We start from the raw sequence: 20,715 nt of genomic DNA, 5'->3' as shown, positions 1-20,715 counted from the left end.
TATTTATCTGCTGTTTTTATATGAAACACTCTTGCACAAATGTTAAGTAACTAAATGGCTGCACAGATACACTGGCTGGCTGTGAATGGGCGGACAGAACTACTCCATGACCTTGTACAGCACGTCAGTGACGTTGACGTTGAGGACGCCATGGGGCAGACGGCACTGCATGTGGCCTGCCAGAATGGTCACAAGACGGTAAATTCAGCCATGAGGACTTTAAATTAAGTTGCATGTGTTTATTTTTGAAAACTTGGAATTCATGGAAAGTTTTTCTCTGCATTATTTTGGAACATGAAGCGTCATAGCAAAATCTTGTAGCATTTTCTGCATCATATGGACTTCTGATTAATGTATTCTATGTGGATAAAAGGAATAGAAAATAATGCTTTTAAATCTGTTTAAAATATTTGTGATTTGGATTTCAGTTTTATTTCTGATTCATAGATTTTCATATGAATATACTAACATTTTTCAATGTAGTATGTTCACATAATTTTAAGTTATGTTTATTCTGTTCTGTTTTATCAAATAACTTTTTCGTATTTTATTTTTTACCTTTAAACCTCAGTTATTGGCATTAGATAGTGAAGAAAGTGAGCACCAACATTGCCTGAATAGTTCAACTTGGATTATCATATTTTTCTGTTGTCTTGGAATATGATGCAAGTACTAGAGTGGTGACAGTTGTATTCTTTCTTACTTTAGATTTCTAAAATCATACATATGTTTTGTGGCAATCCTTTTCTGTTATTGCCATATATAAACATCTGGCTTTTGAAATTGCTAATAGTTTTCTATCTTGTTAGGAGACTTTGTTGCCTTATATGAAGATTGTTAGCTTAAGATTTTAGGTTAAATTTCTGCTTTGCTCTAATTTCCTATCCTGGTTACTTTCAGGTTTTTTTCCCCCACATTTAACATTATTGATAATAGAATGTTATTTATTTACTTGCTAACCAGAACAATAACAACAACAAAAACCAACCGAAAACGTAAATCACCGCCAACAGCTACAAAGATGCAATGTTTGTTTGTTTGTATTGATTTTTTTGTACACACTCTCTATGAGACTTTGTTGAGAGAATTTCTAAGTGGAATCTGGATTTCCATCTCTGCAAATTTTTTTTCCTAAACTGGGTTCAGGATGTAGGATTCTCCATGTTTAGATGCTGTAGGTATGACCTCAGTTCATGATTCTTTAAGATAGTGAGGCCAAGATTGACACTGTCTTATGTTTATTAAGAGTTGGAGAAAAGGAGGGATGTAGGATTGGTTTTTTCTTTCCTGGAATTTCTTCTGAACATCAATGTTCATTTTTATTTTTTTGTCTTTTGTCATCTGAAAACCAACCCAGTATTCTTTCTCATCAGTTTGTACTTCCTCAGAGTCAACACTATTGAATTTAAAACGTATTCTGTGTGGAAAAAAAAATTATCTGAAATGTCTTAATCTTGAATGGCCCAGGATTTTAAGCAACTGTTGCATATTAGTGAGTGAGTCCTGCTGGTAGCTCTCCTAGGACAGAAAAGCACCTACTTTAATGTAAACACTCTCTGCTATAACAGATGAGTGGAGTGTTGTTTACTAAGATTGCAAACCCTACCTGTTGCCCAGGAACTTTTGTAGGAAAAAACTGGAATTCAGATTAGAAATGATCTACAAAAGCTAATTTTAGCTGCCTGAGTCAGTGAAGAAGCAAGAATTACAAAACATTTGTTCAAAGCATGGGCATTACAGACTGCATTAAAAACTTAGAATTGCTTTCTGAAGTTATTGAAGAGTAGTTAGTATAAGTATAATATATTCCATATGGTTTACAACCTAAAGCAGGTGTGGTAAAGTAAGGGAGAATGCCTCATAGTCAAATGCCTTTGAAGAATTGTATTCTCAGAAGATTTATAAGAGAGCCTGCCTTCACTGTGGTGATGAGTTTCACAGGGTGAGATTTTGCAGATATAGTAGAGGAGGAAAGGTACAAAAAGTCCTGGTGACTTGTGGTTGATTGTATTGGTGAGTGAGATCCCATCCCGTTACAGTTGGTCAATTATAGTTATCTGCAAGGATCAAGTAAAGAGAATGTTTAACACTATTTTCTGAATTATTGTATGCATCTTAACTCTTTCTTCAATTAGGGCAAGAAGGAATCTTGAAAAATTAGTCTATTTCCTAGCCTCCAGGCTGAATATACCTGTAAAAGTCTGTGTTGATAGTTGTGTTCTTATTATCTCCATCTCATAATTACTCATGTATTTCTGGGACATGTTCAAATCTCAGTGGGTTAGCATATCCTTTTATCTTGAGTTGGATATGATTTACTGGGCTATGAGATATGATAAGTTATTACAGGGTAAGGGATTATTGATTTTTTTTAACCCTTTGTGTATCTTTCCATAAGTTGAACACTGAGTCTAAAATGCTTTGTCAGGTATCCTAGTGACTTATTTTAGCAGCAAGTGAAAATGGCCTTTTCCTTGTCTCAAAGTAGCCAGTTGTTGCCTAAATTCATGAAAAGGTCTTCAGACTTGTGTCCATGTAGACGTATACCCGTGCACATAGGTTTCAAGATTTTATTTTATTTTTAAGCTTAAAAGCTTGCTTTTTGATTAATTTATTTTATTGAATAAAATATAAAACATAAAGAGGAAAGAAACTCCATTTTAAAATATTTTTAAAAGCATGTCTGTTCTTTTTAAATCAAAGAGGCAGATATGATAAATTCTTTACATTCTACCTTCTAATCTCATTTTAGGATAGATCTCAGGAGTGCATTGAAAAGATTTTGAGCAACTGGCTAAGAGTTCTAAAGCTTTGTAGAATTTATAATTGAGTACTATATTCTTGCATCTGATGACAAGAAATGCTTTTCAGATTTGTGTTACTTTTTTTAAAGATGAAAGATTTGGAAAAAAGATGATTTTTTGTCATAAGTAAGAAATCGAGTAATCTTTGCCCTGGTTTCATAGAGATGCATCTGTTTTGTTGGAGGTAAACTGAAATAAAGGTCCCATCGTCCTCTTGTTGGAAGGAGGCGGTTTGGGCGGTTGAAGAATGCATTCCTACCGTTTTTGTCCTGCAACATAATAGCACTATGATTTTGAACTACTTCTATTTCTATTTAAAAATGATCAGATGAAAGAAATGGTCATGACTCCTTAGTAATTTAATTTTTAACTTTCCTTACGTTAGCTGTTATTAGCTGTACAATACCAGAATTATGCTTTGTCTTTGGATATTGATTTAAAAAAATCATTTCAGAGTTTGGTTATTCAGCTGGCTTATTATACAGTCTTTGACGACTTTTTCTTCCCCTCACCTTATCTACCTCCTAAGGTATTTTCTGTCTACTGATTACATAATTCAGGAAAGTGCTGTGAGCACTTTGGAAAACACGTAAGAGCCATAATAGTATTGGTACTATTACTGACGTTATTAATGTGGATGACGTGATTCTGCAAGAAAAGTACAGAGAGCACTATCTGGACCCTTAATTCATTTCCTTTTTTTCAATAAGCTAGGCCTAGAGTGTTGTTTAATTTTTAATCTCAGTTTTAGAAAGTGTAGTAAAACCTATTACTATTCTACACAGATATAATTGACTCCAATTTTTTGGGGCATAAACTGAACTTACTTTTTGGTAACTATTTTCTTTGTCATTAGTTCTTTAAGATTTATTAATGTATTGAATTGCCACAAATGATTGATAACTGTTTTCCTGGAATAGCTTGGATTTATAAACCCTAGAGACCTATCAAATGGTTTAATCTCAATTTATGTAAGTTAGAGTACACAGCAGGATTAGTTTATGAATTCACTGAAAAAAGCAATTATCAGAATAAACTTTATATTGTTAAATTTGTATAGCTGAATATGAAGCTTCACAAACAGTCTAAAATGGTAGTTGAACCCTGCTTAGAGTAGATTTAAGCTCCTGAAATTTAAAAGCAGTTGTTTGACACTGGTGTTATAGACTATCTTTGCTAGAACTGTCTGGGTTTTTTACTGAAATTGTAGCCTTTTGAGGGAACATGTTCCTCACCCACATTGTCAGCTTTCTTGATATCTTTAGCTAGCTCCCAAGCTTTTTATCCAGAGAATTACAGGACAACCATGCACACTTAATTGAAAGCTTTTGCAAAAACATTAATTGGATTCAGCCTTGAGGCACAAAGGTAGACTGACTAACATTTCAGAATGTATTTTTAGAATTAAAGAATTTTGTTTATCCTAATGTTGGAATTCTCCCTTAATCACTTCTGGGAAATGTGAGCAAATAATGGTTCTCCTATTACTGTTATTTTTCTAACACAACTGGATAACATTGATTTTTGCTAGACATTACATAAGGGTTCAAAGTCTTGATAGGTTTAGGTGGATGGTTTCTAGAGAAGACCTGTATAAACCCGTGACTGATTAGTGAGTTGGCCATTATTCTTATTGCATAAGTTATTTTTGCATTGCTGTTAAGTCATGTCATCAGGATTATTTTTAATAAAAGATAAACAGAGATGCTTTTTTGTTGTTGTTTGGTCTTCTTTTAGCAAATAATAATACCACAACTGAGATTTTTACTTGTAGTTTTAATAGTGAATATCTATTCCATTTTACTTTGATCAGTGTTGTTTAGAGAGTTGACATTGATAAAGTAGAGCTGCCGTGGGTTTCTTGCTTTGTAATTTATCAGTGTATTGGGCACAGGTGGTCTTGGTTAGTCACTGCCTTCAATTAAATGACTTTTGAGATTGACCCAAACATTAGCTTTGTGCATTAGTTTTCCACTCAGGATATTGTTTTATCACTTGAAAGGTCATGAAATCTGTTGAAAATGTGTTATTTCTTCTTAAGGGTTTCTTGAAGGCTATAGGAAAATTCCCTTTCAATAGTGTTATTTCAAGGTTCCTCCCCTGCAGTTTCTTCTTCTGTGAAGAGGAAAGCCCCCATTGTAGATTATCTGGGAATAGGAGAATAGTTTTGTTTTTTGTTTTTTGGATTTTTTTTTTAGGTAGGGAGGGTTGGACAGGGAATTGAAGTGATGAATTATTTTAAAAGCATATTTTGGTGATCGAAATTAGGCACGTAAAATGATTTCAGTTCAGTGTAGTTCTTGAAATTATGTGTGTTGTATTAACTTGAAAAATGTAGATAATGAGCCGTCAGTCACAGATACTTATGTTGGTGTACTTTTACACGTGTGTATTTACTAAATTGTAAGCTGAGAGGCTGAATTTTTACAAGTAAACGAGAAGCCATAAAATTTTGAAAACAGAAAAACTTATGACCATCGTAAATCACAGTTATGCTCTTTTGGACCTGGTGGCCTACAGTCTGTTAAACAGACACAGTTTAGTTTTCACAGAAGTATTTGTAGGGCTTTAGGGGTGACAAATTTGCTAAAACATATTGAATCTAAATCTGTCAAAGAGAATCCTGTCAATTTTTCTGGCTAGAACTATCACCCTCTAGCACGCTACGTATTTTGTGTATTTCTTTTGTCTCTTGGTCTTTTCCACTGGAAGGTAAGCTTCATGAGGGCAGAGATTTTTGTCCATTTTGTTCATTGCTGTAACTCCACCACCTAGAGTATCCACAGCACGTAATAGACATTGAAATTTTTGTTGAGAGAGGACTAGGCAAATGCAATGTCAGTTTGCGTGGTTTTTTCCTGCTATTTTCTTTCCATTTCTGAATGTTTGTCACTTTTTTCTTTTGTACCTTTAAGTAGAGCATATATTGATAGTGCTGATTCTTATAAAACGTCATATCTGATTTGTTGGCATCTGTCACTGAAAATCTCTGCATTTGAGAATCCCTAGGGATATCAGTAATTGGCTGCAGAATTTATTCTTTTCAGTTATGTTTTTGCCTTATGCTTCTGTGTAATTTAAAATCCTCAAGTAGTATTGTTTCTTCAAGAGCTTTTATGTATTCATTTTAATTTAATACTTGCTCAGAGTTTTGTCTACCTGAGTTTTACCAGTTTCAAAGTTATTTTACCCTTTGTATACGTATAGTTTTACACAGACTGGAAATTTTTAAGAAAACCTGTGATTTAGGTTGTCTGTTGCTTTCTTGCTCCTCCTGTTATGCTGTTTAATCAGTAATTGGATTTTGCATTATCCTTTCTCCTCCTGTTTCAGAGCTTTTACAGAAAGAAATCTGCAGACTTTTTTTTTTTTTTTAAATCACAAAGATTGATGGCTTTTCACTGATTTCAGTGCTGCAAGGCAGTTTTTTATTCTTCGCATTCAAATCCCTTTATATACTTTTTATCCTTACTCTGAGGGAAATGGATTTTTCTCCCTGTTTATCTCCAGGCAACGTTTTACCTATAATTGAAGCTATTGAAAGCTTTTTAGAAATGTGTGTTTCTAGAGCTGACCCGGTGGCATAGTCGTTAAGTTCGTGAGTTCTGCTTTGGTGGCCCAGGATTCACAGATATGGATGCCCAGCGTGGACCTACGTACCACTTGTCAGCCATGCTGTGGAGGCAACCCACATACAAAATAGAGAAAGGTTGGCACAGATGTTAGCTCAGGGACAGTCTTCCTCAAGCAAAAAAGGGGAAGATTGGCAACAGATGTTAGCTCAGAACCGGTCTTCCTCACATACACATACAAAATATGTGTTTCTTTTAATGGTTGCATAGTTTGAGGATCTTAATTAGGATAATTTTATTAGAAAATCAGAAAGATTTATGAATGGTAAAGAAAATACTTGGAGTGAGCTATTTCTGCTTTCTTAATCAATTGTTTTTCTCTCTTAAGAACAGAAAGAATTTTTAATGTCTTTGTAGGATATTTCCTATATGTAAGGATATGATAGGAACATGTGACAGTTCATATTGTAAATCATGCTTTTTTGCTATAATTTGCCTGAAGTTTGTCTCACCACTTTGTTGAACAGTAGAGGGATATGTTAGTCTCATGGCTAAATTGTTTTTATACTGTAAGCTCTACAGTATAAATAAAAATACAGAAGTACTGTAAAAAGTATATGGTTTTAGAAAGGGCATTATTTTATAACTAGATGTAAATAGCTGACTAGGCCCTTGAGCCTGACTCGCAAATCATTGTTTAGTTAGGGGAATTAGTAGATCATCTGAGATTAATGTAGTGTATGAAGATATGCTGAATTAGCCATAATACTATTAAGTAATCTGAATTCAGAAAAAATAAGAATTCCTGTCTTTTGGTAAATAGCATAGTGGTTATGAACATGGTGGCTTAGGGTTTAATCCCTGCTTCCCCGTTTGTGTGTTGGGTGCACATTACTTGACCTATTTGAGACTCAGTTTCCTACTTGTAAAAGTGGAGAGAATATCAAATTCCTCACAGGATGCCTTCAAAGAAATGATAGATGCTTTTTAGCACAGTGTCCAGACAAATGGTAAGGTTCTTCACATTATAATATCATTATGTAGTTGTAACAGATATATAATTTTTATGAATGCATCGTATGTTTTGTTAATAATCACTTGATTTCAGCTTCTCTCTGGATTGCTGGGTTTTAATTGCATGTTAATGTATATTTTCGATGTATTTGCTTTCATCTCTCCTGAGCCTTTTGAGAGATGGCTTTCTGTCTGTACTCTCTATAACAGTTAGTGAATGTTGTTGCTGCTGTCCATCTCACTCCTGTTTTGGGACCACACAGATGCAGCTTCTAGGTCAAAAATCAAAAAGGGGAGAGCCATAATCAAAAGGCTCCCAAAGGCCTTGTCTTAGAAAATAATGACCTAAATGCTTGTTTTTCTTATATTTGAAAGCTGTACTTGACCACTTTTCCTTGTGCATAAAGGAATTATGTAGCTAATAATTAAGTTCTATGTAACAATGTTTTTATTACGTAGATTTTAGAATTCCTTTTGGGATAGAAGTAAATTCAAGTAGCAATACATGAATATTATATTTTAAAATATTTTTTATCAAAATCTTTGTAATAAAACATGATAGTCCCTTAAACCACCCTTCTTCTTTGTCAAATGATGATCACCAGGCAAGTTTTTATTTTTTTTAGCTTTTCTTCTGGTATCTATTTCCAAAGAATATGGTTCTATTGCTCTTTCTTAATTACTTCTTTTAGATACCACTGAGTCATTTCCTGTTACGGTAAGTGAGGGTTTAATTCCTTTACGTCTTCCCATGCCCTCTTTCTCCATTTCTAAAATTACCTATATCGTAAACTTTGGTTAGACAATATTAGATTTATATATAGTCAGGTAAATATTGTTTACTGCTGAGTCAAATAGTGAACTATAATAACATTTTCTATCTAGGGTGATTATTTTTCTTAAAGTTAATAATTGGCTTTGCCCACTTTTCTTTTTATGAATCAGTAATTCCTCCTATGTGCTCCAACAAGATATCTCTCAGTATTGTATACTACACAGACAAATTCATTAGATAATGTCAGTTCTATTTTTTTCCTCTAAACCTGAGAATTTCTTAGTTTCTCCTGTTTTTGATCTCCAATATTCTGGGTTCCACATCTTCTATTTTGGTGTATTCTCCTGTTTTGGAGGATAGTATCCTTCAGTAGCTTCTTGAGAAAAGGTGCACTGGAAGTGATTTTTTTGAAATCTTAATGTAGCTAAAGTATGTTTTTTATTTAAAACCATGTATTTGAATGATAATGTGGCTGGCTATAGAGTTCTACATGGAAGTTATCTACCTTACAGTTTTGAAGACATTTCATCCTTTAGATTCCAGTGTTACTGTTAAGTTTAATGACTATCTAATTATTGTTTATCTCTGGAATCTTATATCTCCAGTATGATGAAATTTCACTGTGATGTGCCTTGTTGAAGATCTTTTAATTTACTAGACTGGGCACTCGGTGAGCCTTTTCAATCTGGCAACTCATGTTCTTCAGTTCTGGGAAATTTTTTGATATTATTTCTGATTACTTCCCTTCGTTCTCTCACTTCTGTCATTTTCTGCATTCTTGTTTTCTATGCTATGTCTGCCTGGATTGATCTACAGTACTAATTTTCTCATTTTTCCTATTTTCTTTGTCTTTTTGTTTTACTTTTTTTCTTGTAAAGTTTTTCAACGTTGTCTTTCCAAACTTCTATTAAATTTTTATTCCATCATATTTTTAATTTCTTATTCTCTGAATATTTTCCCCCCAGTATTGTGTTGTCATGGCTGTAATGTTTTTTTCTCTCTGAGGGTATTAGTTACTTTTCTAATTTTTGTTGTTTTCTTTGGTTCCCTTTATTGTGTTTGTTTTTCTGACTTTCTTTTCTGGTTTTAATTTTGTTTTTCGGGTTAGAGGCCTGCTTCGGTTGCCTCTTTAATGTTGTCTGTCCATTCCTGTGTCGTGGTGAGGCACTAAAACATTGGCTGGAAGCGTTGTGTACATGGCTGGGTTTATTGACTGTCCTCATAGTATGCCAAGGTTTCTCAATCTCAGCACTATTGAGATTTTGGGCTGGAAAATTCTTTGTTGTGGGGCCTGTCTGTAGGTTGTAGGATGTTTAGACATATCCCTGACCTCTACCCACTGGCTGCCGATTACACTCTTCCTACCCTAGTCATGAGAATAAAAAAAATCTTCCGGCATTGCTGAAGGTCCCCTAGGGGACAGCTGGGCTATTTGACAGGTGAATCTGTAACGCCATTGTCTGTGGGACTGTTGTCTGGTGCCACTCTCCAGAGAGGAAACTTTCAGTCTCTTCCTGCTTCAGGCTTTAAGTCTGGCTGCTGGATTTCTGGGAGCCTAGTGGAATGTGGGGGCTGGTTTTCACCTAACGAGTTATTTTCAGCATGGCTCCTCATCCCTGCTCTTACCTGTATTTCTTGCCTGCCAGTCCAGGACCTCCCTCTTCACCTTGTCCTGAGAATAAGCCTCCCTACCTCTGAGACGCTATTAGGAGGGATAGTGGCTAACTGTATGTGATGGGGAGGAAGGGTCTAGGGGAGGTTCCAACTGGGTTTTTATAGGCTTTCAACTCCTTCTGCTGTTTTTAGCTGTATGTAACCGTTCCTATCTTCCAAGGTACCTGGTACTTCCACTTCCTATGTTTTGTATGTGTGTGTGCTGTAGCAAGAATTTGCTGGTTTGTTGTTGGAATCCCCATTTGCAGGCTCTTAGACTTCAGCTTTCTTTGATCTGCTAAGTCACTTACTATTCCCCCACTGGCTTGCTATTTTCCCAAAGCTTACTGACTTATCTAGTTGCTGTTGTATTCTTTCCTGTTCTTCCTTGTGGATTTATCGTCTTATTTTACTGACATTGTACTAAGTTTCAGAGCAGCAATAAACATAAACGTGTTCAATCTAGAAGTAATATTTAAAAGTCTAATTCCAGAAACTTAAGCTTTTACTCATTTTCTTCCTTTCTGCAGGAGAAATTCAAATGAGGCTCATAGGAATAGAACCAGAAAAGACTTTCCTTGTTAAGGTTTTCAGGAGAGCTTCACCCTATCCCTAACCTTCAGATGTGTATCTCTAGGATCTTATATTAGCTTACTGTCCCTTAGTATGAGTCAAATGATTGCAGAAGTAGAGCTTAGGGGACAGAGAATATATGAATGACTGTCAGAGAAACTGAGGCAGTATTGGCTACTGTTAATAGCAAAAGGGCTTAGTTTTTTAACATTTTGTATTTTAATAATTATGCTCTCTGATTTTTAGAAAGTTAGAGCTCTGGTACTTTTGTCTTTAGAGGCAAAATTTTTGGTTTTTAAATTCAAATATCTAGAGCAGCACAGTCCAATTTACTGGCCACATGTGACTATTTAAACTTAATTATAATAAAATAAAATAAAAAATTAAGTTCCTCAGTTGCACTAGCCACATTTCAAGTCCTGTGTAGCTACACGTGTCAGCGATATTCTAGAGCCTTCCCAGATTCACACAGTTTCTATTGCATTGATATTTCCACATATATCGTGTAGAGCCTGAGAGGCTCAGGGAGCTTACCAAGAAGTTGAATTGGTTCAGCCATCATAATTGTCATGTTCCTACTCGTTCTTCTTTAAAGCTTCAAGTTGTGGCAGGAACTTTCCTTATATGGATTAAAATTGTGATAATTGTGTCTTTGTTTGACTTCTCTGGCTTTACTTTTGTTTCTTCTCCCCCCAGACAGTGCAGTGCTTGCTAGACAGTGGTGCCGATATTAACAGGCCAAATGTGTCAGGAGCCACTCCACTGTACTTTGCTTGCAGGTATGATATTTTATATTTCCAGATGCTCTCATTAAAGAATGTTGTACTTCTACTGTATTTCCAAATACAAATATTTCTGTATATTTTCTAAAGCTTTCTTGTTTTCCCACAAGTACTAAGCTCCCTTTTAAGATGTTTACCTTTATCATTCTGTTACTTAATTGCATGAGGAAAAGTATTTTCTGTTGCCAGTGTTTTTGTATGTTATAGATGGGAGCCTTTGATTTGCTTGATTATTTAAACTTTAGACCGGAACAACAAAAGACCCCAAATAGCCAAAGGATTCCTGAGAGAAAAGAACAAAGCTGGAGGTATTACACTCCCTGACTTCAAATTATACTACAAAGCCATAGTAACCAAAACAGCATGGTACTGGCACAAAAACTTACACAGATCAATGGAACAGAATTGAGAGCCCAGAAGTAAACCCACACGTTTATGGAGAGCTAATACTCGACAAGGGAGCCAACAGCATACGATGGAGAAAGGAGAGTCTCTTCAATAAATGGTGTTGGGAAAACTGGACAGCCACATGCAAAAGAATGAAAGTAGACCATTCCCTTATACCATGCACAAAAATCAGCTCAAAATGGATTAACGACTTGAATGTAAGACCCGAAACCATGAGACTTCTAGAAGAAAACATAGGCAGTACACTCTTTGACGTTTGTCTGAGAAGCATATTTTCAAGTCCCATGTCAGACCGGGCAAGGGAAACAAAAGAAAAAATGAACAAATGGGACTACATCAAACTAAAAAGCTTCTGTACAGCAAAGGAAACCATCAGCAAAATGAAAAGACAACGTAACAATTGGGAGAAGACATTTGCAAACCATATATCAGATAAGGGGTTAATATCCAAAATATACAAAGAACTCATACAGCTCAACAACAAAAAAACCAACAATCCAATTAGAAAATGGGCAAAAGATCTGAACAGAGATTCCTCCAAAGAAGACACACGGATGGCCAACAGGCATATGAAAAGATGCTCAATATCATTAGCTATCAGGGAAATGCAAATCAAAACTACAATGAGGTATCACCTCACTCCTGTCAGAAAGGCTATAATTAACAAGACAGAAAACAACAAGTGTTGGAGAGGATGTGGAGAGAAGGGAACCCTCGTACACTGCTGGTGGGAGTGCAAAACTGGTGCAGCCACTATGGAAAGCAGTATGGAGTATCCTCAGAAAATTAAGAATAGATCTACCATATGATCCAGCTATTCCACTGCTGGGTATTTATCCAAAGAACTTGAAAACACAAAGGCATAAAGATACTTGCACCCCAATGTTCATTGCAGCATTATACACAATAGCCAAGACATGGAAGCAACCTGGGTGCCCATCAAGGGACAAATGGATAAAGAAGATGTGGTATTTACACAAAATGGACTACTACTCAACCATAAGAAATGATGAAATCTGGCCATTTGTGACAACATGGATGGACCTTGAGGATATTATGCTGAGTGAAATAAGTCAGAGGGAGAAAGTCAGATACCATATGATCTCAATCATAAGTAGAAGATAAAAACAACGACAAAAAAACACATAGCATTGGAGATTAGATTGGTGGTTACCATAGGGGAAGGGGGGAGGGGGGAGGGAAAAAGGGGTGATTAGGCTCACATGTGAGGGGATGGACTATAATTAGTTTAGAGGTGGTGAACATGATGTACACAGAATTAGGAATATGATGTACATCCGAAAATAAACAAAACAAAAAAACTTTAGACTAATTACTTAATAAGTTAAAAACATGACATATCAATAATCCAGTAATTTCCATGGTTTTCTTTATTAAGTACCAGCTGAGTTCCAGTAGGAAAGGCTATTAAAGTATGTCTTGGTCCATAGTGGTATCTTTGCTTTCTCTGGATTTGTAACTTAAAAAGGTTCTTCGGTCATTCTTTTTAGGTATTAAGTTATGCATTAAGTTATTTTTGAACTTCTCTCGGTTTTTTTTCTTGAAGCACACATTTTGTTCATGGGTCCATTCACATAATAAGCAAAGATTTTGTTAGCAGTCGCTGTGTGCTGTGCATTATTATAGGCATTAGTGATACAGTAATACATAAACTCCATTCCTTCAGGAACTAACAGTATAATAATTATACATGTATACCCTCTGTACACACACACACACACAAATACATCATTTTTTTATATCGTTTTACTGAAGGTTTGTTTTAGACTGAAAGACTTGCTTTTCTTCTTGTTTAGCTTCTCCTTAGAGTCTCTGATGTTACTTTGATCAGGGTGATTCAGGTCATCATTGAACAACCTTGAATTAGAATACAAGGATTTTTGGATCTCTAGACTTCTAGATCTTATCAGAATCCAGCCATTTTCTTACATTATACTTATGATTCTGTTGCTTGGCTGGAAAATCAGTTCTTTTTGTAGTGTCCTGAATTTATGAATAATATCATTGTTTGATTCCCTGAAATCATATCTTATCTTGAGGGGTTATGTCTAGATCAGACCTTTGAAGTTTCAGATTTGAGTGTCCGCCTGCTTGATTTACATCATCGCTTGCAGGTCTCATACAACCTCAGATGTTAACATGTCCAAAATACAACTTCTGATTTTCGTTTTCAGACCTTTCTTCTAGCTTTTCTCTTCTCATTCATTGGAACCCTTATCCTTCCAGTTGTTTAAACCAGAAACTGGATCATTATTTTTTATTTCTCTCTTGCTTTCTCACCCTCCACTTGGAATTTGTTAGCTTGTTCTGTGAATTCCACCTTCAGCGTATGTTCTGAGTCCCTTCACTCCTCTCTCCCTCACTGAGGCCGCCTTGTTTAAGTTGTCCCCTCTTGTCTAGAATACTGCAATAGTCTCTTCGCCAGTCTTCCAGATTTCTCTGTTGTTTCTCTCCCATCTGTTCTTTCCTTGGCAGCCAAAGTATCTTTAAAAAAAATGAATCAGTCTTGTCACTTTGTGTTTAAACCCTGTATCCCAAAACTTTTCAGTGCCTCTTTGTTGCCTTTCAAATAAAATCCAAACTGTGCCTCCACCTGTGAGACCTGTGTGGTCTGACCCCTGCTTAGCTCACTGTACTGCGGCCACACTGGTTCTCTTTGACTTCCCCAAATGCAGTGGATGCTTTCCAGCAGACTTTTCTATGTGCTGTTAGTTTGCCTGAAATGTTCTTCCCTAGGCTTTTTGTGTGGCTGACTTCTTCACATCACTGTGTATCTGTTCCTTTTGAGTAAGGGGATTCCTGACTGGTCTAACTTGGCCTCTACTCAGATTTTCTTTCTTTTTTTTGGTGAGGAAGATTAGCCCTGAGCTAACATCTGTTGCCAGTCCTCCTCTTTTTCTTGAGGAAGATTGTCCCTGAGCTAGCATTCATACCAGTCTTCCTTTATTTTGTATGTGGGATGCCACCACAGCATGACTTGATGAGTGGTGTGTGGGTCCACGCCCGGGATCTGAAGCTACAAACCCCAGGCTGCCAAAGTGGAGTGAATGAACTTAACCACTATGCTGCTGGACTGGCCCCCTCAGATTTTCTTTCACAGCGTCATGATTGTTTCCTTCATGGCACTTCATGTTTTGCAATTGTTTATTTACTTGTTTAGAGTGTGTCTCCCCTACGAGACTGAAAGCTCAATGAAAGCAAGAATTTTATTTATTTTATTCACCACTTTATATTTAATGTATAGTACAGTGCTTTGCACTTAGATGCTTAGTAAATATTTTTGAATGAATGAATCACTACAACTGTGTGTTTTAAAAATATCATATATGAAACAATGCCATGTATAATAGCAAAATATAGGTATGTTAGTGTTGTGCACAGGTGCGATATTTGTATAGTTAGTCTGAGCATAGGGATATGGTGAAAGAATTTCTTGGAAGTACTTTCTGCTAGGATTGTATTCTCAATAGGTTTTTTTTTTTTAATTGAGGTCATGATAGTTTATAGCATTGTGAAGTTTCCGTTGTAGATTATTGTTTGTCAGTCACCATATAAATGTGCCTCTTCACCCCTTGTGCCCACCCCCAGCCCCCTTCCCCTCTGGTAACCAGTAAACTGTTCTCTCTGTCTGTCTGTTAGTTTATCTTCTACATATGAGTGAGATCACGTATGAGTATTTGTCTTTCTCCATCTGGCTTATTTTGCTTAACATAATACCCTCAAGGTCCATCCATGTTGTGAATGGGATGATTTTGTCTTTTTTTATGGCTGAGTAGTATTCCATTGTGTGTATATACCACATCATCTTTATCCAATCATCAGTTGATGGGCCCTTGGGTTACTTCACTTCTTGGCTATAGTGAATAACGCTGCAGTGAACATAGGGGTACCTAAGTCTCTCTGAATTGTTGATTTCAAGTTTTTTGGATAAATACCCAGTAGTGGGATAGCTGGGACCTATGGTATTTCTATTTTTAGTTTTTTGAGAAATCGCCATACTGTTTTCCATAGTGACTGCACCAGTTTGCATTCCCACCAGCAGCATGTGAGGGTTCCCTTTTCTCTACAATCTCTCCAACGTTTGTTAATTTTTTTCTTGATGATTACAGCCATTCTAATGAGTGTAAGGATATCTTAGTGTAGTTTTGATTTGCATTTCCCTGATGACTAGTGATGTTGAACATCTTTTCATTTGCCTATTGGCCATCTGTATGTCTTCTTTGGAAAACTGTTCATGTCCTCTGCCCGTTGTTTTTTTTTTTTTTGAGGAAGATTAGCCCTGAGCTAACATCCACCACCGATCCTCCTCTTTTTGCTGAGGAAGATTGGCCCTGAGCTAACATCCATGCCCATCTTCCTCCATTTTATATGTGGGATGCCTGCCACAGCATGGCTTTACAAGTGGTGCATAGGTCCGTGCCTGGGATCTGAACTGGTGAACCCTGGGCTCCGGAAGCGAAATGCGCAAACCAAACCACTTTGCCATCTGGCTGGCCCCCTCTGTCTATTTTTTGATTGAGTTGTTTGTTTTTTTATTGTTCAGTTGTGTGAGTTCTTTATATATTTTGGAGATTAATCCCTTGTCGGATATATGATTGGCAAATATTTTTCTCTCACTTGGTGGGTTTTTTTGTTTTGTTAATGATTTCCTTTGTCTTGCAACAACTCTTTAGTTGATAAATTCCCACTTGTTTATTTTTTCTTTTGTTTCTCTTGTCTGAGTATTTGAAAAGATCCTTCCAAGACTGATGTCAGAGGGTATTACCTATCTTTTCTCCAAGGAGTTTTATGGTTTCAGGTCTTAGCTTCAAGTCTTTGATCTATTTAGAGTTAATTTTTGCGTATGGTGAAAGCTAGTGGTCTACTTTGAGTCTTTGCATGTGGCTGTCCAGTTTTCACAGCACCATTTTTATTGAAGAGACTTTCCTTTCCCCATTGTATGTTCTTAGCTCCCTTGTCAAAGATTAGCTGTCAGTAGATGTGTGGTTTTATTTCTGGGCTTTCACTTCTCCTTCATTGATCTGTGTACCTGTGTTTGTACCAGTACCATGCTGTTTTGATTACTGTAACTTTGTAGTATATTTTGAAGTCAGGGATTGTGATGCCTTCAGCTTTGATCTTTTTTCTCAGGATTGCTTTAGCTATTTGAGGTCTTTTGTTGCCTCATATGAATTTTAGGATTCTTTGTTCTGTGTCTGTGAAGAATATCATTGGGATTCTGATTTGGATTGCATTGAATCTGTAGATTGCTGTAGGTAGTGTGGACATTTATATATTCTTCCAATCCATGTGCATTGAGTATCTTTGCATTTCTTTATGTCATCATCAGTTTCTTTCAATAATGTCTTACAGTTTTCAGTGTATAGATCTTTCACCTCCTTGGTTAAATTTATTCCTAGATATTTTATTCTTTTCGTTGCAATTGTAAATGGGATTATATTCTTGACTTCTCTATTAGTTCTTTATTAGAGTATAGAAATGCAACTGATTTTTTTAAGTCGATTTTGTACCCTGCAACTTGTCTTTTAGAATTTTGTATATATCATTCCACTCTCTCCTAGCCTGTAAGGTTTATTCTGAGAAATCCGCTGAAACCCTGATAGGGGTTCCTTTGTAAGTTATTTTCTTCTGCCCTTAATATTTTTTCTTTGTCATTGACTTTTGCCAGCTTTACTACTATGTGCCTTGGAGAAGGTCTTTTTACAGTGATATAATTAGGAGATCTATTAGTGTCTTTCACTTATATTTCTAGCTCCTTCCCCAGGTCTGGGAAGTTCTCAGCTATTATTTCTTTGAACAAGCTTTCTGCTCCATTCTCCTCTTCTTCCTCTGGAATATCTATAATCCTTACGCTGCGTTTCCTAATTGAGTTGGATATTTCTTGGTGAATTTCTTTGTTTCTTTTTAATCTTAGTTCTCTCTCCTCCTCCATCTGAAGCATTTCTATATTTCCATCCTCTAGACTGTTGATTCTCTCCTCTATAATGTCAGATGTGTTATTCAGGGACTCCAGATGTTTCTTTATCTCATCCATTGTATTTTTCATCCCCAACATTTCTGATTGGTTTTTCTTTATAGTTTCAATCTCTTTTGTGAAGAAGTTCCTGATTTCATAGAACTATCTCTGTTTTCTTGTAACTCGTTGAGTTTTTTTATGATAGCTATTTTGAATTCTCTGTCATTTATATTAAATTTCTGTGCCTTCAGGATTGATTTCTGGGTGCTTGTCATTTTCCTTCTGGTTTGGAGTATTAACATATTTTTTCATACTGTTTGATGGCGTGGATTTGTGCCTCCACATAGTGAGAATATTTGGTCATAGCCTCCACCTGCCACCACTGGATGGTGTTGAAGAGCTGAAAATTCTGAGGCTTCTGCAACCCTAGCTCACTCTCTCACAGCTGCCGCTTTTTTATCTTATGTACAAGGCGCTCTGGCCAACCAGCTGAGCTGGAGTGCCGGGTGTGGAAAAGGCGCTTTCTTTTGCCTGTATGATCCTGGGTGCGTTCTTGCTCTGCCCTTGCTATCTGCTCTCCAGGGGCTTGATGAAGACACCCCCGCAAGTGCTTAGCCGCCTCTGTGTGGACCTTTCCATTGGGCTGTGTGGCAACTTGGAGAGTGAAGGTGGTCCTTCCAAGGGCTGCCCCTCCCTGTCTCCTCTCAGAGCCGCACATGGTCCCGTGCTCTGGGTCACTGCCATTGAGGAAGGGAGAGGAGATCCTGTTACCTCCTTCCACTTCCTCCTGGGGGTCCAGCACCTTCACCTTCAGATGTGTGGCTGTGTGGGCCTCTCACATGTCTTTTGTGTTGTGTGAATGTCCTCCGTTGGTATATGAATGTCTTTTTTGTTGTATCTTAAGGGGGAGAATCTAAGCGAAGAACTCACTGTGCCGTGATGCTCTCCGCATTATGTTTTAAGCTAGCAAACATTAGATCTCTTTGAACAAAGATGGTTTAGCAAGTCTGGTTAAAATTGAAACTAGAAAATAATTTCATCATTGTAGCAGGATGATAGATATGGAACATGGTTCATTTGTAGGACAGACTTTTAATGGTACCTGTGATATCTAGATATAGGTATACATTAAAAATATAAATTATTTCCGGGGCTGGCCCTGTGGCCGAGTGGTTAAGTTTGCACACTCTGCTGCAGGCGGCCCAGTGTTTCGTCACTTTGAATCCTGGGTGTGGACATGGCACCACTCATCGAGCCACGCTGAGGTGGTGTCCCACATGCCACAACTAGAAGGACCTGCAACTAAGAATATACAACTATGTATCAGGGGACTTTGGAAGAAAAAGGAAAAAAATAAAATCTTTAAAAAAATATATATATAAATTATTTCCAATGTATTATCTCTCATAAATGAAAGGGAAAGGAATGTGGGAAATGGAACAAGTTGACCCTGCAGACAAATTCTAGGGGTCTAAGATAAAAGCTAAACTTAATGTAAGTTTTTATTGATTGAGAGGTATTACAAGATGTATCATCATATGTCTTATTCCAGGATTAGCTAACGAAAACTTTTTTTAAAATTTAGAATTAAATTCAGAAAGTATTGAGATACATAGGAGAAAGAGCCTAGGTTTTGGAGGCAGGGTTCAAATCCCAGCTGTAAAGCTGTGCATCTTTAGTCAAGTTTCTTGACCTCTGAAGCTTTGTTTGGTTGTGAAGTGGAAATGCTGACGTCTGCCTTGTGGGGCTCTAGTGAGAATTAAATGAGGTGGCTCATATAAAGCACCCTGCAGAGTAATTTGCCCTTAGCAGTTGGTAAGTGCTCACTAAGGTCTGACACATTTTTCCACTTCCCTGTAAGTACGAAGTTGTATTGTCCTCATTCAGTTTCATTGCTATACAGGATTTTCTTTCTAAGAAATATGATGCTTCTCCCACCATACAGTCATTTTCTTTTTTTCTTTATATTACTTCTGTTCTAATTCTGAGCACTGTTTAATAAGGTAGTGCTTCTGTGAGCGAGTCATTGTCAGACTGATTTTGACGTGGAAGTGTGCTGGGAACTCTTTCCCAGCCACTTTTCTTCACTAGGTATTTAGCACATTATTCGTTAGCTTTCTTTCCTGTGTCCTGTGGGCACACTTTGATCCCCCTCCCCTGCATCTTTGTTTTCAGGACTGTAATACAGTATCTTCAAATGCTTCAAGTTCTTAAATTATCAGATTGGTTTTATAATCAGTCATAATACTTCCAATTCCCTTAACTGGGTTCTTCAAATAAAAGTTTGGATGTATAATGATTTTCAAGTATTTTCTGTACCTGCAGATAACTTTTATTCTATTAGGAAAAATGCAGTTTAGCTGGGCTTATATAGATGCGGGAAATCAGTGGGATGTTTATGGAATTTTAGAGATCTGTAATAGAGTGAGAAAGGGGTAAGATTCTGAACATGCATTTGTAGCTATTGCCAAACAACTACTTTAAATTAGTGAACTCAAAATCAAAATAGCCACATAAAACAGCCCATAGACCCAGGATTGTAACCCTTTAGAAAAGGAAAAGACCGTTAGAAAATATGGTCTCTTTCTTTCATAAGCAGTTCCAAAAAAATTGCAATGTATTTATTCTATGCACTTTAGCCTAGTTTTCACATGATATTGCTGAAAGAGCCTAAACTTAGAAGACAGTGCTTGAGAAATCAGTCCTAAGTGCTTTAGAAGCCCCACAGGTTCCTTATTAGTTAAATCTTTGCCAACTTCTTAGTTTCCAGGAAATACATTGGCATTTCTTTGAGGGGAGTCTTGTCTCAATCAATATGAAAAAATAAGTTGAATCGTAAAGGATAATTATTCACTGAGCAAATTTTTGCAATTATTTGAACTGAAAAATCTTTTCTGTAACACTCTGAGCCATCTGTTAGGGGATAGTCTTCATCTCTTGCAGTATTACAGGCGAGGCACGTGAGGCCCTAATTGGGTTATGTGGATTTTGTATATTATTAGCTATTTTTTCTTGGTTTTAATTTATTTTTTAAATGAAATGTTACCTGATTATAGATGAGATTTTAATGTTTTAGAAATTGCTCCAGCTTTCTATAATGTCATAGTAGACGTATTTCTTTTTCTTCATGCTAATTATCCTTTTTGCTATATATGGT

The 20,715-nt window shown here is 36.5% G+C and overlaps 1 protein-coding gene across 5 annotated transcripts in view; it reads left to right on the top strand.

The window, feature by feature from the left end:
- Positions 1-20,715, top strand: part of HACE1 (HECT domain and ankyrin repeat containing E3 ubiquitin protein ligase 1) — a 104,544-nt gene that overhangs the window by 21,438 nt on the left and 62,391 nt on the right. For 3 of the 5 annotated variants that reach the window (XM_044757098.2, XM_070496762.1, XM_070496760.1), the window contains 2 exons: positions 67-198; positions 11,088-11,170. In XM_044757098.2, coding sequence (XP_044613033.1) covers positions 67-198; positions 11,088-11,170 — 215 coding nt within the window. Of the gene's footprint in view, positions 1-47; positions 199-11,087; positions 11,171-20,715 lie in introns of all 5 variants that reach the window. The other 2 variants (XM_070496761.1, XM_070496759.1) reach the window with 2 other exon arrangements.

The sequence above is a fragment of the Equus asinus genome, chromosome 24, assembly GCF_041296235.1.
Source record: "Equus asinus isolate D_3611 breed Donkey chromosome 24, EquAss-T2T_v2, whole genome shotgun sequence".
Taxonomy (NCBI): domain Eukaryota; kingdom Metazoa; phylum Chordata; class Mammalia; order Perissodactyla; family Equidae; genus Equus; species Equus asinus.
Note: the sequence above shows the minus strand (reverse complement) of the source record. Positions and strands in the feature narration are given on the sequence as shown.